Consider the following 25,630-nt stretch of genomic DNA (forward strand, 5'->3'; position numbering starts at 1 on the left):
TACTCCCTCTCTAATTCTGTGTTGTTCTGCATCTACAAAACCAATTCAAAGAGGTAATTTTTACTCTATTTTGTTATTGTAATGGAAAGAGCTTCAACACCTGACTATTCCTCCAACTGAGACTGGAATCAGCTATTTCTAAATATTTCATTGATCTGTTATTTAAAAATGCTTATCAGTTGTTACAATATTAATATAAGTATTGATTTTTTACAATACTTATTAGGTCTTCATTTCTGACATGCTGTGTTTAAACATTTGTAAATAAGACTAAAAAGATCCAGGATTTTGGTTTTGGGTAAGCTTGTATGAAAAAAAAATGTAAGCATTTTATAAACATGGTAATTGACTGCATATTGTGTGAAAACAACACAAATTGTGTTAATGGTATGGTCACAACAGACGGATGTTGTGCTAATTGTGTTAAATGTTTTGAAAATGTGACTAGTGATTACATTAAACTGTAATAAAATGACAAGAGTCTTTTATGAATGCTATTGGCAAACCTGTGGTGGTAAAAGGGGAAGTCGAATATACGCCAGCAACACTCCCAGATCCTGTTGTCGTTGCTGCACATCATAGCGAACCCACATCATCAGTGCTTGGAAAATCGTTTCTTCATCTGGAACGTTGATGTCATCACTAGCCAAAAGCTTGATAATTTCCATTGTGGGAAGCAAGAGGAACTCCTGATTCTGAATTACCTCTAAAAAGTGTTCCTGAAATATTAAGCAATTTTGTTTAGTTATAAATCTGTGTGCTGCAATATAATGAGACATTAACTGTAAGTGCTAAAATGCACGTTAAAAAAAAACAAATTTTTATATTTATGGAAATATCAGTAGGTCACTCCGAGTCACGTCGGTGACCGACGAATTGGGATCTCGCTTAGAGAGACCAATCCACTTCGAGTGTAACTAAACGAGCCAATGCACATTGGCATGCGATTATTGCATCCAGCTACCGCTAACCACAGCATGAGTATAAGCAGGTAGCAGGCAGCAGGAGCAGTGCATATTCAGCTTTTCGCTTCGGAGCCGAGCGGTTATATTGTTCTGCTCCTGACTTCTGCTGACGAGTGAATTCAACGAGTTAAGCATGCTCTTTGGGAGACTCTCGTGCTGGCGGTACGGCGCTTCAGCGGTGGTGGTTCTTCCTGTGTCGAGTGGATTGCACACATCAGGTTGCACTACCCTCTGATTGTGTTGCAAGAGGCCATCTCCCCTGTGCGCTTCAGCACACTAAAAGAGTGATTTCCCTAAAAGAGCATTCATGGGTGCGTCTTTTTAAAGACAACGTTGCATCTGGCAAACTCAACGTTACATCTTTGTAAAGACGAGTTGGGTCTTGCTACAGACAACGTGTCACCCGTGCGTTTCTGGATGTGGTCGTTACCTGGCGCAGTAAGCATGCTGAGGTGGTGTTCGTGGATGAGGCATCTTCTCATGGTGGGAAGATGATCATCTTGGAGTTGCGGGCCAGGCTCCGTTACCTCGACAAAGGGACGGAGCCCTGTTGTCTCTGCCTCGATCTGGTTCTCGTTCTGGCTGCAGACAGACGGGGACTACTTCAGGCAGTGGCATGGGTGGTCTGAAGATTACAGTGGTGGCAAACCCTCCAGGGAACCAACCCTCGAGGGACCATCGCTCCTCTTGCGCTCCAAAACCAGTTGAGCTGTCAGTGGAACGTGCTGGGCCCTCTACAAGGGGCGCACCAGCAGTTACCCTGGCGCTCCTCCTGACGACCAGATGTCGACCGCTGCATCGGAGGGGAGCTGGAGTTTTCTAGGGAAGAAGATTCGGCTGTGCTGCTGCTCCGGCAGTAGCAGTGCCTGAGTCGGATCCGGAAATCACGGCTATGCTTTCCCGGGCCACTGAGAGGGTAGGGCTCGAGTGGACATCCCACCGTGTCCGGAGCCCTCGAGGTTGGACGACTGGTTTCTCGGGGGAGCTTGCGCTGGTTCTCAGCGCCCTGCCCCAGTGCCTCTCTTCCCGGAGGTGCATGGAGAGCTTACCAAGTCGTGGATGGCACCTTTTACAGCCAGAAACCGCCCTGCTAGCTCCTCCCCCTCAGCACCCCCGATGGTGGAGCAGCTAGGGGGCATACGGGGGTCCCCCCGGTGGAGTGGTCGGTTGCGATGCAGTTGTGTCCTAATACCGTCTCCACCCGGCAGGGCAAACCGTGCCTCCTCTTCCGGGCCTGTAGGTACTCGTCTGGTCTGTCCGGCGGTGCTTATGTGGCCTGTGGAGAAGCTGCCTCCACCTTACGCTACGGCGTTACTGCAGGTTCTTCAGGCTAAGAGCACTGAGGGACATGCATGGGGGTGGTCACGATCCGGAAGCTCTGAGAGCTTTGTACCGCTTCTGACTTCGCGCTACGAACGGCTGCTTCATATGAGACCGCTTCAGCACTGGCTCCATGGCCGAGTCCCGAGGTGGGCGTGGCAGCACGGCACTCACCGGGTGTCACACGGCCCCCCTCTATACCCTCTTAGGACCTGTCTCTAGTGCTCAAAGCACTACAGCAGGGTCCATTTGAGCCTTTGCAGACAGTTGAGCTGCAGTTTCTTTCAACGAAGACTCTGCTCCTGCTTGCATTGGCCTCCATCAAGAGGGTAGGGGACCTGCACGCATTTTCGTTCGACGTGCCTAGAGTTTGGGCCGGCTGACTCCCAGGTAATCCTGAGGCCCCGGCCTGGCTATGTGCCCAAGGTTCCCACTACTCCCTTCAGGGACCAGGTGGTGAGCCTGCAAGTGCTGCCTTCGGAGGAGGCAGACCCAGCCCTTGCGTTGCTTTGTCCCGTCCGGGCACTGAGATGCTAAATTGACAGGACGCGAAGCTTCAGGACCTCAGACCAGCTCTTTGTCTGTCATGGAGGCCGGCAGAAGGGGAATGCCGTCTACAAGCAGAGGATGGCCCACTGGATAGTGGACGCCATCACCCTGGCTTATCAGCTTACCCATCCAGGTTGAGGCCCACTCTACTAGAAGTGTTGCATCTTCCTGGGCGTTGGCTCGAGGCTCCTTGCTGGCAGATATTTGTAGAGCTGCGGGCTGGGTGACCCCTAACACGTTCGCCAGGTTCTATAGCCTGCGCGTGGAGCCAGTTTCCTCCTGTGTTCTCACCTCAAACGTGTAGAAGCACTGAGAGGCTCCGGTCTCGGGTTGGCTTGCTAAAACTGCTCCAGAGAGTCCGTACGGTAGACCCTGTCGAGCTCCTCCATTCCCTCGGCAGTCAGACGTGGCGGAGCGTCTGACGCTAGGCCCTTGCTTGATGAATCCATGAGAACCGGTAGAGGGCTGGGTTCCATATGTAAGGCGTAATTGGATCCCATATGTGTAAAGTCCACGGTATAGCCTGAGAGCCCGTGTTTCCCCGGCAGATGTTCTGCCATTGTCCAAGAGGCTTCTATCTCCTCTAAAATTTCCATATGTGCCTAAACTGTTGATTCATATGCGTAAGTGCTCCTGAACCTCCTTCGGGAAGGGTGGGCTTCCGCAGCGTCCGGTTCCAAGTGGAACGGGTATGTTTTCCCAGTGTTATCCAGTCTTACTGAGTGGGTAGTGCCGTAGCAACAGTATCTGGTCTTCTGTGCTAAGCCCTGACCTGCGCCAAAAAATAGGGGTGCAGGAGGCTTCCACAGGACACTGGAAGGGGCAGTATCCGTGGCCCTTTGGTAGGGATCCCAATTCGTCGGTCACCGACATTACTCAGAGTGACCGACTGATAGGGAACGTCTCTGTTACGTATGTAACCCTCGTTCCCTGAAGGAGGGAACGGAGACGTCACGTCCCGTCGCCACGGCTGCTGTACCACCACTGAGCGGCCGGGTCACCGACTCGGCTCCTCAGCGAAAACCTGAATATGCGCTGCACCTGCTGCCTGCTTATACTCACACTGTGTTTAGCGGCAGCTGGATGCAATAATCGCATGCCAATGTGCATTGGCTCGTTTAGTTACACTCGAAGTGGATTGGTCTCTCTAAGCAAGATCCCAATTCGTCGGTCACCGACATGACGTCTCCGTTCCCTCCTTCAGGACGTAACCGAGACGTTATAATTTATTATTTCAAATAATAATGAATTATTATTATTAATTATTATTATAATTATATTAAATTATTATATAAATGTTTTCTCAATGTGCCCAATGCAGCAATCTGGTTGTTAAAGGGATAGTTCACCCAAAAATGAAAATTCTGTCATTAATTACTCACCCTCATGTCATTCCAAACCTTCAAACCTAGGCCTTCGTTCATCTTCGGAACATAAATTAAGATATTTTTGATGAAATCTGAGAGCTTTCTGACCTTGCATAGACAGCAATGCAACTGACCCATTCAAGGTCCAGAAAGGTAGTAAGGACATTGTTAAAATAGTCCATGTGACATCAGTGGTTCAACCGTAATGTTTTAAATCTACAAGAATACTTTTTGTGCGCAAAGAAAACAAAAATAACAACTTTATTCAACAATTTCTTATCTTCTGTGTTTGTCTTTGATGCATGTTCACGAGAGTACAGTATCATGTTGCAAAAAGTATTCTCATAGCTTCATAACATCACGGTTGAGCCACTGATGTCACATGGACTATTTTAACAATGTCATAACTACCTTTATGCCTTGAATGTGTCAGTTGCATTGCTGTCTATGCAGGGTCAGAAAGCTCTCAGATTTCATCTAAAATTTCTTCATTTGTGTTCTGAAGTTTAACAAAGTTCGTCTGGGTTTGGAATTACCTGAGGGTGAGTAATTAATGACTAAGTCCTGTCAGTTTCCAGGGCCAATTCCCCATCCAAACAACAAACGGTGATGAAAGACACTCACAGTGAGCGGGTATGTTTTCCCAGTGTTATCCAGTCTTACTGACTGGGTAGTGCCGTAGCAACAGTATCTGGTCTTCTGTGCTAAGCCCTGACCTGCGCCAAAAAATAGGGGTGCAGGAGGCTTCCACAGGACACTGGAAGGGGCAGTATCCGTGTGGAAGTATCCCAATTCGTCGGTCACCAACATGACTCGGAGTGACCGACTGATAGGGAACGTCTCTGTTATGTATGTAACCCTCATTCCCTGAAGGAGGGAATGGAGACGTCACGTCCCGTCGCCACGGCTGCTGTACCACCACTGAGTGGCCGGGTCACCGACTCGGCTCCTCAGCGAAAACCTGAATATGCGCTGCACCTGCTGCCTGCTTATACTCACGCTGTGATTAGCGGCAGCTGGATGCAATAATCGCATGCCAATGTGCATTGGCTCGTTTAGTTACACTCAAAGTGGATTGGTCTCTCTAAGAGATCCCAATTCGTCAGTCACCGACATGACGTCTCCGTTCCCTCCTTCAGGACGTAACCAAGACGTTATAATTTATTATTTCAAATAATAATGAATTATTATTATTAATTATTATTATAATTATATTAAATTATTATATAAATGTTTTCTCAATGTGCCCAATGCAGCAATCCGGTTGTTAAAGGGATAGTTCACCCAAAAATGAAAATTCTGTCATTAATTACTCACCCTCATGTCATTCCAAACCTTCAAACCTAGGCCTTCGTTCATCTTCGGAACATAAATTAAGATATTTTTGATGAAATCGGAGCGCTTTCTGACCTTGCATAGACAGCAATGCAACTGACCCATTCAAGGCCCAGAAAGGTAGTAAGGACATTGTTAAAATAGTCCATGTGACATCAGTGGTTCAACCGTAATGTTTTAAATCTACAAGAATACTTTTTGTGCGCAAAGAAAACAAAAATAACAACTTTATTCAACAATTTCTTATCTTCTGTGTTTGTCTTTGATGCATGTTCACGAGAGTACAGTATCATGTTGCAAAAAGTATTCTCATAGCTTCATAACATCACGGTTGAGCCACTGATGTCACATGGACTATTTTAACAATGTCATAACTACCTTTATGCCTTGAATGTGTCAGTTGCATTGCTGTCTATGCAGGGTCAGAAAGCTCTCAGATTTCATCTAAAATTTCTTCATTTGTGTTCTGAAGTTTAACAAAGTTCTTCTGGGTTTGGAATTACCTGAGGGTGAGTAATTAATGACTAAGTCCTGTCAGTTTTCAGGGCCAATTCCCCATCCAAACAACAAACGGTGATGAAAGACACTCACAGTGAGCTGTAGTGCTACTGAAAAAAATCATGCACCTAACCTAGGGTGACAAAACATGCTCTTTTTCCCAGTCATGTCCTGGTCAGGAACTCTAAATTGGCTAAATTATCTGGCGTGTGAAGGTAGGACCTACAGTCATAAAATATGTGAGGACTGTAGAGAGCTTGTCAATAGGAAAACAAAACCAAAACCCAAACATTTTAGGCAATTTAGAAATCCCAGCCAGGACATGCTGGGCAAAAGAGGACGTATTGTCACCATATGTAATCTTTATCTCCATATCAAAATCTCAGTTGGCCAGACAGTGATCCATCTTTTCTAAATCGTTAAAATATTGGTGAGCTGTGTGCCTAAAGACTGTAGACTGCATGCCAAAACTTAGTTTAAAGGTGTGATTTAAACCAATATTGCTCAATATAATGGCTGTTGAGATTTTTACTTGAAACGGACTAGAGGTTTGGACCGAAACAGTATTTGATACAGCACGATATAACAAGCACATGGCCCTGACACAGAATATATCATCTTGTTTTAAATAACCCATTATGGAGAATCTAATAACTGTAAAAAAAAAAAAACACACATAGGTCTTGTTCTCCATCCATCTCAGCAACATAATGATCTGCTCCAATGCAGACACAAGGACATCCGAGGTTGCTCTCTGATAAAAGCGTTTTGCAAGGTTCAACTTGTAGCATGTGAAGAGAATGCTAGAATTCTCTCTAACAAGCTTGTTCATTACTTATGGCACTTCTAGAGTTTCCCTTGTGCATCAGAAGTAATCCCCATTGATTCTGTTGCAAATAAGGGCAGTAAACATCCTATTGATCATTAATCAGATCTAAACAGCAGCGTCTCTGCTAAAGCCGTGCATGGGCTCTCGGAGCTTAGCTCAGACACACATAATTAAATGAGTACCATGCATTGATTTTCAGCCCCTCCTCAATATAGATTTAAACTCTACTTCTTCTGGTGACATTGATATAGATTCATTATTCTCAATTACCATCACAAGCACCCTGCCAATTAATTGAATTCATTAATTCTGTTCCACTGCAAACATTCATTTAGAAGCCTCTCGTGGGCATATATTTTAGGGGAGGGCATTAACCGAACAGCAAGTATTAACAGGTCCTGCAGCAATATTAGTGTGAGATGCACAAGGCTCCGTAAGATCTAAATGGATTAAATTGTAAGGGAGGATGTGAGAATTGAAAGGCTTGTGCCAAACCTAATGTATTCATGAGGAGAAATATGACCTAGAGCAGTGTTTGTGTTGTCAGTCATTTATCTAAGCATCGTCTCATCTGCCTTTTACACTCAAAAGAAAATACCTAGACTTCTAGCATGCTACAGGCCATAGACATCTTGAACCAAGACATTAACCCATGTAAGTCTGCAGCTTCTTGCAAAAATTAAAAACTAACATCAGGATGAGACAGAAACAAGGAAAAACATGCTTATCAAAATATAACTTTTTAATCTGAACACCATGGTGAGCCAACCAGGAAGCTCTGTTGATGCTGTGTTCATTACAGAAGCAACCGAACAGGAAATTTTCCTGCTTGTGTCCTCTGATTAGATTAACCTCTCTACTCTGGAAAGCCCTTTGTAAACAGCCTGTGCAGATGTCCTTCAGGAGATAAGGGCTATCTTCCTAAGTTGTTTCCGTACGTGGGCAGAGAAATGCCCATCAAGCAAATGTGTTCTGTGGATCCTTGGGCTCCTGAGAATACTTAATGTATTGCCATTATTTAACCAAGGCTGCTTTTGCTATATTTCTCACACATCAAAGAGCTCTGTGCAGCCCTTTAAACTGACCGCATGCTGAGAAACAAAATGTCACATCAAATAATTTCATGCTTGGAATTCTTTATGTCAGACAAGGCTTTTAAAACCTGTGGCTTTTTTAATATGCAGGGAAAAAGTTGATGATTATTAGTTTTAATGATAGTTCACTACAAAATGAAAGTTCTGTCATGATTTACTAATCTAATATTGTTTAAAACCCTTATGAATTTATTATAGTATGTAGAAAAGAAGATGCTATGAAGAACGTTCAGGCTGCTATCTGTGTATCAATGAAAGTTAAATGAATGAGTATTCAATCTTGAAAATAGACCAAAAAAAGGTTTCTAAAGGCAGTCCATTTGTCTTATGCACTGAATTCATATATATTTTAGTCTATGATTTACTCAAAATCCTGCATTGAAAATCTTGCTTGACAGATCGGATCACAATTTAATTTCTTTGTATGGAAAAAAACTGCTTGGACGTTCTGCTATAAATTTCTCCTTTTGTGATCCACAGAAGTCATATGGGCTTCAAGAAAACATGACGGTGAGTAAACTATAACTTTTTTACATTATTGTATTGAAATCAGAGCAGGATGAGACATTTTCTACTATAACAGAAAAATTTAATAAAAAAGATAAACGAATAAATAATGCCATATATTTTAAGATAAAAAATATCAGATTTTTCTAATCAGCTATTGTATTATATTTTCGTCCAGCCAATGTAACAGTGGTACAGAACACTGTGTCAAATTAATAGAATAAGCTAATTATGTAAATAATAACTGCCATCTACAATATACTATCTATACCTCCCTATACTGTATGTGGAAATATTATGTTAGAAATACGATAATTCTTTACAATATATCTTTCTACAATTAAGGTGGTTATTTATAATGCTTGTTTATTGTCAGCATTATTGGGTTATGTATGTCAAGTGTTTATATCTCATACTGTGAATATTCCCAGATGGGTTGTTTCACTGGTGAACCTTCAGTATTAGATATCAACACAGTAAAACCCAATGAGACTGACAATCAACAAGCATAATTTTAAATTCCTCGTAGTGTTACAAAATAAGTCAAAAGAGACTGCCAAAACAACAATAGCAACAGCAATATAAACCAGCAAATAGTAAAACAATGCCACCACATAATTTATTCATGCCAGATTGCATGCTGGGAACATCGCCAGCGTAGTACTGTAGACATTACACCAGTTAATCTGTAAATATACAAGAGATTACTGTAATGCAGACACAGAAAATCATTAGTATTCTGAAATATTAGTATTAGTAGTGTGAAATTGGAGTATATAGGTGTCATTTAATTGTAATTCTACCACTACTACTGTTTAGTTAATTTAGTCGTGGCCTAATGGATAGAGAGTTGGACTTGTAACCCGAAGGTCGTGGGTTCGAGTCTCCGGCAGGGATTGTAGGTGGGGGGAGTGAATAACCAACACTCTCTCCACCTTCAATACCACGACTGAGATGAGACCCTTGAGCAAGGCACCGACCCCCCAACTGCTCCCTGTGCGCCGCAGCATAAATGGCTGCCCACTGCTCCAGGTGCATGTTCACTACTGTGTGGTCACTTGGATGGGTTAAATGCAGAGCACAAATTCCTCACCATACTTGGCCACACACCACTTCCCTTTCCCCCTTTATAATAAGCTACTTTGTATGCCAGGTCCTACCATAGTGTATTTGTGAGCGACGTTCAAAAGATCCATGCATCCCTGAGCATCGGCAAACGAACGGATCCCCAGGCAGTTGGACGGGTGCAGTTGTTTCATCAGAAAGTTACAGCAGACCTGAATAACTTGTGAGAGCTGGAGGAGACAAGCAGCAGCTAAAAGACTTTCAATTGTCTCCTCTTTTAGCTCCAGGACTCCTGTACATTTGGAGAAAAAGCGAAATATGCAAGAAACTTTTCAGAATTATTCTAGGTAAAAAAATAGTAGCTATGTTTAACCTGTGTATACTGAAGAATTTTAAACAGTTAGTTTGGGGTTGTAAATTAGTGTTTTGCCCACCGGCATTGACAAAAAACTGAGGGGAATGTGACACTTGTGCTGCGAACAGCACATTTCAATAGTCCGCAAGTGGAATGCAGATACTCACCAGTATATGCAAAATGAACCAGCGCTCGCAACGCCTCTGGATCAACACCCTCCATTTTAATTTCCTCTTGTTTTGCCTCCCTCACATCATTGGTGAACATGGCAGCAAAGTAGTCTGAAACTGCACTCAGGACAAGTCTGCAAAAAAATTGTGCAAGCAGTTTATATATATGCGACTGCATACTTCGAGATCAACTCAAACAACTTCTCAAGAGGCGTCTTCGTAGAAAATTCCTCTCTACAAAAAGATTTATCTCAGCGCAGCTATTTTCACCAGGTTGTTTCATGCAGCTCTGGGATGATGTTGATTGAGCTCAGTGTCAAACTGGGACATGCAGCAGAGATTTGGCTACAGAGAATATTTCAACAGAATAGCATCAAAACACTCAGCGGCCGAGAGATTTCTTTAAATAAACACTGTTTTAGAGTCCTTGAAGAAGGTTCAACACGCTCCGTGGTTTGAAATGGAGCATGCACCACAGTTTTGACACTTCTTGATGCTACCATTTGCATATCTGTCCTTAAAGGAACGGTTCACACAAAAAGAAAATTCTGTGTTCACTTTTTTTACCGTAATGTTGCTCCAAACCCAAAGACATTTTTTTATTTTTGAACAATGTGCTCATTGCCCTTTTCCATGAAATTTAAATGAATTGCCCTTGATCTTTCAAGCTTCAAAAAGAATGCAGAAGCACCAAAAAAATTAAATGAACATGGTCCTATTTCTAGTTTTCTGAAGCCGTACTATTGTGTGAGATATAGACCGAAAATCATTATTCACTGAAAATCTTTCATATTTTTACCTACACAGTGAAAGTTCACTCAACCAAAACACATCAAAAGTCTTAAAGGTTTGAAACAACATGAGGGTGAGTAACAGTTTTCTTTTTTTTCTTTTCTTACAGAAAGCTAACTTCAGAAGGCTATAAAAATATAGCATATGAATCATAAGCAACACTTTTTTGGTGTTTGTGCAGAAACCCAAAAGCTCCAGTACACATTTATTTCATAAAAAACCCAAACAGTACTTTATTCAAAATTTCTTCTTTTATGTTCTTTAGAAAAAAGTGTCAGGTGAACTACTCCTCTACAGTTATCTTAGACTTCATTGAAAGCTTTAATACTAGCATTTAGTAGCTGTTGAATAGTTTGATTCTGTCTAAGAATGACTCATGTGAATTCAGGCTCTTTTCAATTGATTTCTGGAGAAGTACTGCACTGCATTTTAAGCAGCGTTCCCTTCTGCCCTGCTGATCCGTCTGTTTTTGCAGTGAAAGTAAGACATTTGAAAGTAAGACGACTCGATTCGGTGGAGACTCACCTGTGTGCGGGGATCTTGTGATCTCCAGCTATCAAAAGTACATCACACAGCTGCTTGTGCTGAAGATAGGTCTCCATCTTTCGAAAGGTCTGTTCCGCATGGTTTGTGGCCTGGAAAAACTCATCCGAGCAGTTGGAGCTCATCCTAGAGAAACTGCTCAAAGCCAACCTGTGGGAAAGAGGAAGACCGGAGTTGAGCTGGGACCGAGCAACGTGCGCGTCTGTAAGTTTGATATGACTGTTTGATCTATGCGGGTGACAGGAGGAACTTAACTAACACCTGCACAGGCTGCTGTGTCCACCTGTGCCTTTATCTTTTATTCTCTCCCCAACTGACCCATCAGGCCTGAGGCTCCACAGAGGGTATGGCAGCAAAGCACGAGTCACGGACATGTGCATTTCAAACTGTGGTGTTTACAGAACATTGTTCTAAATCAAATAACTGTTTACTGTCACCTAAAAATGCAATTCTGTCATTTACTTTCCTCATATCATTCCAAACCTGCATGAATTCCTTTCTTTGTGATGCTCCATAAACCCTCTTGAAACATTTATTTTCAGCACAAGAAAGAATAGCTTACAGGTTGGAAGTGATCTGAGGTTGAGTACATAATGACAGAATGTACATTTTGGTAAACTGTCCCTCCATTATTTGTGTACACATTCCTGAAATATGTGTATGGTAAAGGTTTGTATTATTTGAACATACAGAGTAAATCGATTATTTGACTTCATTATACAGCGGCGCTTCAGTTGGTTCACCCATGACAAATTAAACAGGCGAAGCTTTCTAATATAAATTTGTAATGTTGTTCAGAAAAAGTGATTAGCTCGAGTAAACTTAATAAATATGTCATGAATAATTTTGTGCCATTTTCCATCAATTTCCTCTGCCGATTATAAAATGACTTATGCATGCTGTTTGTGTCATAATAGAGAAACACATTTGTAGCCTTTTTAAACAATGATTGTGATGCATGATTTCACAACAAAATCTATCACTGTTACTTTCACAGTGTTAATGCTATTTGATGGCTTGATCCATTTTATGGAGTTTGCACCCACAAAACAAGCTCTGCCAATGGCTGTCACCATGTTGTTGGATGCAGTTTTCTGTATGCATGAATTATACATTGTGCATAAGTAATAAAAACACTTCTTTTCTCTCCCAATTGGACATTAGTCATTCTGTGCATATCTTCCTTCACACTTGTGAAAGCTAAAATTGAAACCATTAGAGCTAAACTCCATAAATAAGTGGATTGAAAGCCAGAGTTTTCCAAAGGGGGAGATTACCATTTGCACAAACTTTGCTGTTTTTATTTATTTATTTATTCCTTTGGAAGCACAGGACTTTGTGGGGATCTGGTCTCTTCATAGAGCCTTGATAATGTAAATTCTGAGCCGCTCTCCCTGCAGACCGGTAGATTACAAGCCATTGTGCTGCATCTGAATAATCCCTCTGACTCACAGCAAACAATCTAAACCCTTTATTTTGCTGTCCTTCACGGAACAAATCCATGGCTGACATTTAACCAGTCCACAACACTGTTTAAAAAGTCTAGATGCCGTAGGGATGTACAGTAGAGCTGTGCATTTTGATTACTTGTCTGAAATATTATGCCATAGAGAAGGCCGTTTTTAAAAACTCAGTGATTATGAACTGCTTTGAATGATTGGTTATATTACCTGCTGTCAATCAAGATTTGCATAAAAACAAAGCATGACCATTATGATCATTTTAATATCTGCATGTCCTATTGTCCACTTTGTCTTTTAACAAGAGTTGCAAAACCATAAAATTGGGAATGAATATTAAGCACCTGATAAAACGTTATGATCTCGTAAAAGTTTTAATTACAGAGTAAATCCCACTGAAAGCTGGTTTTGTGAACTGTGACTATGTCCTTAGAAGTACACATAAAGCAGAATTTCGCCCTTGTGTCCTCGACTTTAAGGCCTACATGCTCTATCACATGAGCTAGTTTTTTAAGCATACTGCCGTTTAAATAACATTAATTCCAGAGTACATGCTTCTACTCTCTCTTTATAGCAGAATGTATGTGATAAGTAGTCAGTGGGCCCATTTAATATGATGGAGCTGGCTTGACGTGAGTTGGCTTGATGAGCAAGGTGACTCTCATACAGAATACATTATCTTTATCTCTCTGGTCAGCTGTCAGGAGTTGGTGATCGCACTGATATTTACAAGCCAAGGGGGGTTGACTTCTAAACATTTAAAATTGTCCTGGGGTTGCTCTGATCTAATGCCACATGCAAAGCCAAACTCAGGTTGTCTGGCTGACGGATCATATCAAATAGCCTGCTTTACATATAGAGCATCCAGTTTGCTTAAAGGAACAGTTCACCCAAAAAATAAAATTTTCTGAAAATTGTCACCCTCAGGGCATTCAGGATGTAGATGTTTGTTTCTTAATCAAAACAAATTTGGAGAAATGCATCACTTGCTCACCAATGGATCCTCTGCAGTGAATGGGTGCCGTCAGAATGAGAGTCCAAACAGCCGATAAAAAACAATCCACAAGAAATCCACACCCACTCCAGTCCATCAATTTAAGTCTTGTGAAGCGAAAAGTTGCAAGTTTGTGATAAATCCATCATTAACACATTTTTTACTTAAAGTCATCACTTCAAGCCACACTATAATAACACTTCCTCCAGTGAAAAAGTCCATCCCCTGTTATCCTCTCACATCAGAATCCACTGACTTAAGAACTGTTTTCGACTATTGTACACGTTGCTGAATCTGTGCGTAATTCTCCTCTGATTCAGACAAGCCTGATTCAGAAGCAATATTATGGATAGAGGACTTAATATTGTAGCTTAATGATTTGTTTGTTACAAACATGTCTAACTGATGGACTGGAGTCATGTAGATTACTTGTGGATTATTGTGATGTTTCAGCTGTTTGGACTCTCATTCTGACGGCACCCATTCACTCCAGAGGATCAATTGGTGAGCAAGTGATGCAATGATAAATTCCTCCAAATCCGTTCTGATAAAGAAACAAATGCATCTACATTTTGGATGGCCTGAGGGTGAGGACATTTTCAGCAAATTTTTGAGTGAGCTTTTCCTTTAAAATGTTTGCATGCTTCCTTTTTATTGTTTTGTGATAATGGTACTTTATATGGCCCAAGTGAACGAAAGAAAGAGTGGTGGTTTATTGGTTTTAAAGCCAGTGGCTGCTGATGATACACAAGACAATCAAGTGCTAAAGAAGACATTAAATTTACATTACATTCTTTACATTATGCCGACTTGTTTTTGTGAATTTAAAGGGACACATTTGCAGCTGAAAGACATTTAGACTTTAATAACAGTGTTTAGACTGTGTGGACAGCAAAGGCTACCAGTCCCAGACTCCTTCTAGTCATTATAAGGTTGTTTTTTATGCTAAATAGATGGGTAATTTATCTCACTGACATAACTATATTTTGGCACATTGTGGAGCTGGGTGTACTGAATAAGAAATAAGCCAACATAAGAAGGGTTGTAAAACCTAGATGCATTACTAGGAATGCTGAGAGGACTTTTATGTCTACCAATATCGAAGAACCAAACTGCTTCTGTATCACTTTCTGAAAAGTTGTAAATTTACTGAAAATGTTTTCTTTCTGCCTGTGAAATTGGCTTTTTATATAAAAGGTCTTTACGAGCCACAAGGCACGTAAAAAACATGATGCACATTTTTGTAACCCCTGAATAATATATGACAAGAGTTTCAAATATGTATGTGTGTCAATCTTACATTTGCATGGCTGTAAATGCTTATTTTCTTAATTTTAATTAATTAATTCATTTTAATTGTATTTCTTAAGTTCTATTATTACTTGTTTTGATATGTTCATCCATTTTATTTTCAATTATATCTCTTTTAGTTGTTGTTGCTATTGTTGTTAATACACTGGTTCGAGTACTACTTCTGGCTAAATAAATCTTCATATCGTTATGCACTGTGAACAGACAGAATAAACAGCTCAACAGTTGAAACTGCTGTGTGACACATTTTGTACTCGGAGGACTTTTATAGAAATATATTTGTTGTGTTATCTGGTGCATTACATAACTCATCATATCTCAGTACATCATCTGAGCTGTTATTGAACTTGAGCTGTATCACTCTATTCACCCAGATCAATAACAAGTGGGCAGTTGTTGCAGTTACCTGAGCGTTTCTTGACAAGAGCCTGCCAACAGACTCTTCAAATGCTATTTCAAGAGCCTGACACAGAGAGCATGTTATATGTGGAGCACCCCAAAGTGCTTAACCAGATTTTACACACATCATTCCCTTTCTCTCTGAAACAGATGCTTATTATCAGTGCATCTCCTTCAAAAAAAAGTATTATTACTTAAAAATGCTGTTTGTTAAAGTGCACTAGCTCTGCATATGTTAAGTGTTTTGATCAATACAACCAATAAAAATGGCATAAAAATATTTAGGCAATATTCATGTCTTCTCCATTTTAGTGGTGCTGTTGCCAATCAAATATAAATACAAATTGCTAGAAAGCAGGTATAAAGGATTTTTCAAGGATGTTATTATAAAATATGTATCAGCATCTCTGCTCACATGCGTTCTGCGCATTGGTTGACCTTTCAAGAAATAGATGCTAGCTGGTTGCAAACATACTGAAGCAGCCCTAAGCGATTTTATTTGGCAGGATCTTATTCCTCATAGAACAGCACATCAATGCCTCTTTCTCAATTTCTGTAGCATGCTTTGTTATTCAATGATGCACAGTGCACACATTATGTCGAAACTGCACAACAGTGATTTCGTGCTTAAAACTGAATAACTGAACCAGTTCTGCGTGTCTGTGGGGTTTTCGTCCATTTTGAAATTTGCTTGCCTTTTCCAAAATGTCATTGAACAGGAAAGATTTTGTTTTTTTACATTGTCAATGTAAACAAATCTGCTTTTGAGTCTAATCTAATTCTGGTCAATATTCCAAATAGCCTACTACAAACATAAACAGCACCATCCGGATACTGAGACAAAATAGTGAGTATGTTCAAAACAATGTAATAAAACACCAGGTTTTATTTTCTGACCTTAAATGCCTTGCATATCTATTAAAGCACCTGGCATATCAATAAATGTAGAATCCTAATAATATGTCTTGTGCAACAGACAATTCCATAACAATAAACTAAGTGAAGATGAATGAACCTCACTTCTAAAAGAGGATTACAGCTATCTGTGCTCGCTCAAAGCCATGAGTAGAAATCATCTTTATCGCCCAGACAGCTTAACTGGGGCTTCCTTCCTCCAGCATTTTCACCCACTGTTCTTTAAGTCTGATGTACTGAGTACAGTGGGGGCTCAACCTCATTTTGAGATAGATCTGTATTCATGTAAGCCCCAGGATTTGTGCTGAAGGAACTATTTTCTTTCTGTTACATTGCTCAATTCCAGAAATCAAAAAGCATGTCTGTTTAAGAGATAAATACCAAGCCATCAGCATTCAGAAAGTGTTCCTCAAGTCATTTGTCAAAATGGGCATAAATAATAGGAGTATGAGTAAAAAATTTCCATTTTGCATGCAATTTTTGTACATTTTACCAGCATTATTGTTTTGCATTATTTTAATTATTATAATATTAGAATTCAGGGTAAGACACAATTCAGAATTTAATCATTTGCTTCTTTGTTAGTTGTAATTTGAATTTAACTGTCCACATGAAGTTGATGGAATTCGAACTGGAATGAAAGAAAGAGGAATTTACTGAATAATAAACACATAAGTAAAGAAATAATCTTATTCTAAGTAGGTGTTTACTTATTTTTCGGTTCGTCACATGTGTATCAAATACAGTTTTGTTAAATCACTGCACGTGCGAAATTTCAGACTCGTTTCTGATTTTAAATTTAGGAGACAATAGCCCGTTTATATCGATATATTTTAAGATTGCGAACACAGAGGACTCAAAGTGAGCTGCTGCAGCCTGGAACAGTGCACGGTCCACGTTAAAATGTGATACAAACCTGCACGATAGACCCTCCTGTCAGATGCGTGTGTTGTTAATGCGTTTGTGACAGTTTGCATTACTTGTGTACTTACCTGTAAATGCTTGAGCTTTTCCATTTTGCAAAGGCTCTTACGGTGTATCAGCATTTCGCAAACTTCAATGAAGGTGCGTCGGTGTGAGCATGCGACTCAAGGAGCTCATTAAAATACGAGCAAAATAAATGTAAAATATACATTTTGCTTGTTTTGCATTTAAAGGTGTAAGCGTATTAAATCTATTTCCCCTTTTTTTTAAAGACAGTGACACACTCTTTAATATTTTTTTAACTGTGCTGTGCTCTTTAACAAGAAAAGCCATGCAGACTAGGCCTATTGAATGGTTATAGCCCTTTGTGACTGTGAACACATAAAATCACTGCTGCTATAGCAATCAAAATAACTTATTGCCTCCACATGCCTACAGCATTTATGAATTCCACTTGTCAAAAAGTCTAGTCCTGTCAGCATACTTTCAACCCAGACTGAATAGATCAAAGGTGTGGCTGGTTCCTTTCCCAAAGTTAATGCCTGAAGTGAGAAAGGATGTATCAATAGACTTACTGACTGGAATTTCCATTCAGCTTTAGCTTTATAAATTTGAATATGTGAGTAATACCAAAATAAGTTTTTTTTTTAACCCGTTGATTCTTAGATTGAGTTTTAATAGTCATTAATATGCCCGCACCCATTCAGTGTCAAAACATTATCAACTGATGATGCATTGCATTTTAAGATAAAGGTCAATTGCCTGAAATTGGCTTTTAATAATCCACATTCTGCAAACAACTTCTGTGAATGCATTATTAATGAGACAACGGCAAAAACATTATGAGCAGCAATACAGGTCACAGATCCTCAGAGCCTTTAATTAGATTGCACTGCATATAAACATACCTCTTGCGTAAACGGTATAAGCACAATTACCTAGTGTATCAATATGTCTTAATATTCAGTGTTATTACCCTCTCAGTGTGGTAGTTAAAACAGTGAAGTGCATTAAAGACATTTACTTTGATCATTGTTTTATTTATTGTCCTTTGTAGAGAACTGGGGGCTGTTTCATACAACAAGTTTACCAAATAAGCCAGTCTTATTTCAGTTAGTCTGTCTTATTTTGAACCAAATCAAGTAAAAATAAGTCAGACTAACTTAAATAAACCTGGCTTATTTGGTAAACTTGTTTTATGAAATACCCCCTGGCGCTTTTCACAATACAATATATTTTGGTAATTTTTGTTTTTACTTTTAGGGTTGTTTCTCTTTTCTGTCTTTCATGCGAGACCATTTTAGCTACACTTCAGTACAAAGATAAAGTTAGAGAGTATATTTGTAAACGTAAGCACACACAGCTCTTCAGAAGCCGAACAGGTGCAAAGATGAAAGCATGTTTTTTTTCAAAGTGCTATAGATCCTCCAGGTCAGACCCTGCTTGTTTTCATAAGTATTGCACTTTTTTCTTTATCTTCAGACTATGTTTCCCCTTCAGTGTGCAGTGTCTCATCACCTATTTACCTTGCTAACCATCTGCAAAGTAAATAGTGCTTACCTCAAGGGTTATAAAAGCTGTGCAGAAAATCCCAGTACGCTACACCAGTATTCTTAACCTCAAGCTTCGGCTCAGCACCCGGGAAAGTCACATTAAGAGTTATTTGACAGAGGGGTTCTGTACATTATTTGAAGAATTCAATTTAAATGGGCTCGTTAAAATATAGACTATGCATGAATCCGTTATGTTGTAAAATGAGTCTGTTTTCCCCCATCATATTCAGTAAGAAAACTGAAGCCAGATGTTTGCTAAGTGTGCATTTTTTTCTAATATCCTATTCTCAGCAGATGCAAATTATGAACATCTACCAATTATGCTGAGGCTAATAGACATGTTGAAAAGCTGAATTATAATTTGATTGAATGCGGAACACTCAGCAGTGTTAGGATAATTTATTGCCTGGCTTTAATGTATTGATCTAAAATGACAACAAATCCTGAATTATCAATAATTATGCTAATAGCTGCATTTCAAAGACAAACAACATTCTACTGCAGAAATACAGAAGTGAGTGTCACTTTTAACTATGAAAAATATATTGTGTGTTTTTAAATACATACTGTACACATGCATTGTATATGCGTGGTGTAGACATTATAAACATTATAGATGAACTGTAAAACAGATGATGTTTTGTTTAGATATTCATGTAAGTGTGATATGAAACTAATTATAAAGGCTATTGAGCTTTCCAACCAAATGGAATAACAGACTGTTGCTGTCTTGAACTATACACAGATTAATGCATTAACATGCTGGCACCCTTTGAAAAGAATTTCTTGTGCTGCTGCCCTTTATTTAAGTTTTATAAAAGCCCTTGTGAAGTTTCGATATTTCCAGGGCTTTTGTGCGATGCTTTCTTTTGAAAACATAAAAAATAAATTCACTGATTAATCAGAAAGCAACAAGCTTTAAACCAAAATCTTGATTTAAAAAGACTATAAAGCAATCTTGTGAAAAGCCCATTTTAATACAGTGTTTGTTAGAAATAGTGTTCAATAGTTATTTGCTCCATCTCTTGAAGTTTAAAGAGATATTTTAATACTTTAAACCAACTGCAATCATTTCTTCCACAACACATTCAACACTGAACTTGCCTCTTGCGTATTTTCCCCCTCTCACACTATATTTCCATTCCTCTACCTGGACAATGTCTCTTGACCTGTCAATGATGTATGAAGAGACCATAAATCTCTCCCTGAAATGAAGCTCTACTCATCCTAGGACAAGATGGTGTCATTATTTTCCACGGCAATTGAGAGGAAATTGAGATATCATTCAACGTAACGGCTGCTGACTCAAGTCTCTGCTGTTTCCTTATTAAAGGGTCAGGGCCAAAATTCCTCTTATAGACAGCGTTTCATCAAAAGAAAAGGATGGTATTTTTTCACAAGGACTGCTCAGCTAGCATTGCACTGAATCTATTTTTCAGAAAGCATTTTTCTAATACGACAACTTTTGAGAGCTTAAAAATGTTAGACTGGGACGCAATCCAGGTAAATATAGAACTGCATGTGATTATTTGAAAGACAACTATACTACAGTAAATCATTATTATTATGTGCACTAATTAAGTAACAGATTAACAAATGATTAAGGGCTATACACATTTTAATCTAAATATGTTTAAATATATCTTATGATCTAAAATACAACATACTTCTAACATTTATAACATCCAGTTGCATAGTCTATGGCTTCTCTGTGTATGGAAACTGCAAAGGATTTCCAAAAATCCTTCAGCAAAATTACTTCCAGCAAGTAATTACAGTGAGCTTAGGCAATACTCCTTTTGAACTCTCTCAACCTTTCACCAGATTTCATGTAATAAGTACAGTGCATTCAAGACAATGCTTTTAAAAACTTTAGTGAATGTTCATTAGCATTTCATCAATCATGTCTCCCGTTCTACATGTGGCCAATTAATAAAATGCCTAAATTAGATTTTCTATGAATTTCATTGCTGTTATTTTATCATTTTGTGTCGTGTTAAGTCGACCTGGTGACAACACCCCATGACCCTTTGCCAAGCCAGCATGCTGTCAGCTTGTCAGACTAGTTGAAGAAATGGTAACACAGATCACAGACATGGCCCTTAGCTCTTTACGCCTGCAGGGATATGTAGGACACCAAACACTGCTCTCTCTCTCTCTCTGCTCTGCCTTTTGAAAAGATCAAAAACAGACGTTTCACATAAATATGAATTTATTTGAAATGAGTATCTATTATAGTGAATAGGGCTAGTTTAATAGCGCAACTAAAGATTCTGCATGTTAGATTTAGCAAGATACTAGTATGAGTGCATGTCGAACTAATGCAGAAGATTGGAGATTTTGTTAATATTTCCAGTTTTTGATGTTAAATTTATTGAAAAACAATACATTTAACCGATTTCTGCTTGGAATGTCAGCATGCCCTCCACTAACATGATCTTACTGGTTCAGTTCATCATTACAAAATTACCATGACCTCTCTAATTTCAGCATATATTATATTCCTCTTCATCTCGCTTTCTGTTTGAAAAAATAACCCTAAAAAAGATGGATATTTCATCAATCCCTTTGAATTATTTACGATGAGCAGGTCTGCAGCCTCAATATTACAGAAGATCGACAGAAATATTCTAAAAAAGTATTCAGCAGTTTTCATCAATTCCCATAGTGATACAGCTTCCAGGCTGAATCCAGATTAATTTCTTCCCTTAAATATTTTATTCATTACTGCCTTGGCTGCCTCACAAGATTTTGAAGTTCCACCGGTTTGACGTTTCACTGGTAATGAAATCCATGAATACTATATCAGATGAACATAGTTTATACAGCATTCACTATTAAACATGACATGTTTGGCACTTTTCCTAGTAATGTGTTTTATTTGAACAAATTTAAAAGTTAACATAATTGTGCATTGTGTTGTGAGACATTGCATGTCAATACAAAGTCTTTCTTTGCTTTTTCATCATTTTGTTAGCAGTGCTGGTGTAGAGAGGACAGGAAACTGAGGGGGAAATGGGATCAGCAAACAATGCAAGCAGTTATGATAAAGATAAGTATGGAACATTTTTGTATTTGAATGATTGTGTTGACAAATGGATAAGTTAAGTCCTGTATAGGACCATAATGAAACGCAAGAGGACAAGCATTCTGTTACATTTTCAATACAACTCCTAAGACCAAATGTGTGCTTAAATTTATATACAACTCATTTTAGAAACATATTCGCTGTTTCTGCTTTATAATTGCACTCTAATGCATTACCACCTCCTCTTCGGTTAGCTCTCCTTTACTGATGAATGTCACACAGGGCAATAAAATGCATAACAAATGAATAGTTATTTTTTGCCCTTTGGGTAAAAAAGTGCATTGAGGAACTTGGTCTGATCTCACTATTAACTCACACACAGAGATGCACAACAAATAGTCTAGAGGCACATTAAAGACCTCATTTCCATTACATTGTGCCTGTAAGGGAAATGTATGCTTTATTTACGCATTCTAAATGAAAAGTGATAAAAGGACGGGGAAGAAAAACACAGAATAACAAACAAATGTAACAGCAGATGTATTATTGTATACCTCCAGGCTCTGAGGTATGATCATTTAAAGCACATGATGGGAGAGTCTTTAGGGTTCAAATCTCTTTTGTTTCTATCTAATTCTCTGATTAAGTATTCATAGCACAATGCATGATAGCCTCACTGTGGCACTCATGAAAACACAGCAGTTAATTTCCAGGGATTAAGAATGATTTTCTAGTGTATAAGACTAAATTTGCAATTTGTTTTAATGTTGCAGCTAATATCATTTCTGTATGAAAACAGCGCTTTTTCCATGGTAGATGAAGAATGAAGTCGTGGTACTTAAATTCACATGACCATATCAATCAGTGGACAAGGCTATTAACACTAAGAAAGCTTTCAGACCAGCAAAGCAATTAACATAAGCTTGTAAAGGGTCAACACTTGATGTTTGAGAGTTCATGTCTTACGTATATAATAAGCAATGCAGATAAGACTGACGTGAATATGGCTCAATGAGGAATATTCTTGCCAGGTTTACCTGATTTATTTATTGTCTTTGACCTGAATTGATTCTATTACCATACTGTTAAATGATAAAAGGCCAAAAAAGCAACACTGCACACGCTCTAAAATATTAATAGACTCTTAAATATCCATGGGAGATGTGCCTATAGCAGGAGATATAGCAGAGGTTATTGGGTGCCACAAACCCATGGATAACTATGTTAATACAGTACAATGTAATGTTTTAATGCCCTCTGACCCATGCATCGCACATATTTGCGAGTCTGCAGTCAGTCCAGCCCCAGCTGCTACTACAGGCAATGCTCCTTGCTGGAAGAAGCAAGACTGAATAAATAAAGAACCATTCACACAGGATATGTTTGCATGTTAAAAAATCCCTATACTGCAAATGAAGGGGGGGAAACCAGGACATAACAGTGTTAGTCTATGTATGCATAAATTTTTAACTAAAAATACTGGAAATGCAAAGTTTTTTTTTTTTTAAGATATTGGAAAACGATAATGTAAAGCATTTAAATTATCATTAGGATGTTTTTCTCAGCTATATTAATATATGTGATTAATTAATCAGCATATCATGCAATTAATTTGATTACATATTTGAATCACTTGATACACTACAAATATGTTATTCTTAATAAAGGGTTATTTAAATTCAATATTAACTCTGTCTAAACACAAAAGCATTTGATAGACAGTTATAGTTTTATGTGCATATGCATAGGGTCTTATATATGCATAAAAGACTATAAATGTTCATCAGGTGTAGAATGTGATAGACTATATGTATGGGTGCATTTTTCTTATTTTTTTTTATAAAAGTGTGGTTTTGCTTTTATCTCTCATGACATCATCTTATAGCGTGCCACTTCCTTTTCTGAGAAGATGTTTACTTCCTGCCTTATGGTGACATTATGCTAGACAGAGTCACTCAGTGGAAAAACAAGAAGACCTTTCTCTTCTAAACATCCAGCACTTAAGATGTGAATTGAAAGCGTCTGTGGAAGTAGGGCTTTATAATCTCATAAATTTCAATCGATCGGAGCAAGCAAATTAAACGTTCTCTTTCTCTCAAACTGCACTGATGTGTAAATATCATCCCTGCTAAAGATAATTCATCCTGTTGCCCTTCCCAAATTTATAGCTCTTGCATCAATGGTCTCTGATGTAATGGTATCCTCTCTATAGCATTTATAAGTCAGAGGATGCATGCATTAACACGCCGTGAAATATTCCTGCTCCAGGTTATGAAAATGCAGGCTGCTAAAACCACCTCACGGCTTACAGAATTTGTTTTACTGCCGGCTCTATCCAGATGCCTCAATGTTTTCCTCTGTGTTTTGTGAGATGTGTCTGCTTGATGAATAATTTATCTGTGGGTATTTCAGAGCTTTGCTTCTACAACCCGTGTGCCACGTGAATGAACTATTCCCAGGTGAGCAGCGGTGGCAGCTGCAATGGTGGAGTTGATTGAAAAATGATATTCTCCGATGACAGAAGCGACATGTGAGCGGCGGCCCTGAGTACTGACAACACAGCCAATGAAAATAAGACAAACTGTCATTTCTGAGTGAGTTTCACTGGCATAATGAGCCTGAATACAGTGACAGTTAAATACTGTACTTGTACTCAATCCTGACACTCCCTGGGGCTTAACGTAAATCCACTCCGTGCCAAAATAACACCTCGCTCATCTCTCGGCACAGTACTGTCTGTTTTCATTACCGCACGAAGGGCAAAAATAGGATTTTCATCTAAAAACTGCAAGTCTTTCATGCCTACAGGCAGAACTTAGTCGCTTCCACCCTGCATATGTTAGCTGACAGCAGCAGGCACCTCTTCACACATCTGGTTATACGGTTCTATTTCTGCACTCAGCTTTTTTTTTTTTTACCTGTCTGTGGCTTCCTCCTCACAGGGATCCTCCGGATTGCTCTTCACATCCTCACGGCTGCTCTTCGCCTCCTCTTTCCTGGCACTGCAAGGTGAGATGCTCTTGGGAAGCTCCTCGCTGGCTTGGAGGTGTTGGATGATGTTTTGCTGCTGCCATGATTGATCGTCTGGCCTGACATAAACAGGCGTGGGTCCAGGATTCGGTGCCAGAATGCTGTGCACGGGGCTGTTGTTCTTGCGGAGTCCTCCTCTGTCCCGGGAGTGACTCTTAAGCCGGACCGGTGTTCCCCGGTGGTCCAAACCTTCCTGTTGGATGTAGCTCCCATTCCCAGCTGAGGTCTGAGTGCTGTGGCTGAACCAGCGCCAGCGGAGCCTGAGGATCTGCTTCACGTCAAACTCCTTTTTTCCAGACACAGACATCCTATTCGCCCTCGATGCGATGTCAGTGGCACATGGAATCCGAGGCTAACGAGGCTGAGTCTTGGCTTCAGAGGCTTCACCTCTTTTGTCTTTGTTGCCGGTTATGGCCAATAAAGGGACGGTGTCTGCAGCTTCTGCCTTGTGTCTTATTTCCCCTCTTCTCCAACTCTGTCTGCTCCTTGTCCTTAGTTATAGCGCACACATGATATCCTCTGCCTGTACCACCCTCCTCCCTTCCCTTTGTCGTTCTGTGTCTCTCTGCACATACGACACACACACAATACAGATAATTAGGAACGCTTACAGCAATCTGCTCTGAT

At 39.6% G+C, this 25,630-nt stretch overlaps 1 protein-coding gene across 2 annotated transcripts in view; it reads right to left on the reverse strand.

Annotated features, from left to right (window-relative positions):
- LOC306883385 (kelch-like protein 4) overlaps window positions 1-25,630 on the reverse strand; it is a 42,140-nt gene that overhangs the window by 16,015 nt on the left and 495 nt on the right. For both annotated transcript variants that reach the window (XM_079438591.1, XM_079438590.1), the window contains exons 2-6: window positions 24,892-25,568; window positions 11,372-11,539; window positions 10,052-10,188; window positions 9,625-9,821; window positions 507-719 (exon numbers count right to left, since the gene is read on the reverse strand). In XM_079438591.1, coding sequence (XP_079294717.1) covers window positions 507-719; window positions 9,625-9,821; window positions 10,052-10,188; window positions 11,372-11,539; window positions 24,892-25,310 — 1,134 coding nt within the window. In that variant the 5' untranslated portion in view covers window positions 25,311-25,568. The remainder of the gene's footprint in view (window positions 1-506; window positions 720-9,624; window positions 9,822-10,051; window positions 10,189-11,371; window positions 11,540-24,891; window positions 25,569-25,630) is intronic.

The sequence above is a fragment of the Barbus barbus genome (genome assembly GCF_936440315.1).
Source record: "Barbus barbus genome assembly, chromosome: 17".
Taxonomy (NCBI): domain Eukaryota; kingdom Metazoa; phylum Chordata; class Actinopteri; order Cypriniformes; family Cyprinidae; genus Barbus; species Barbus barbus.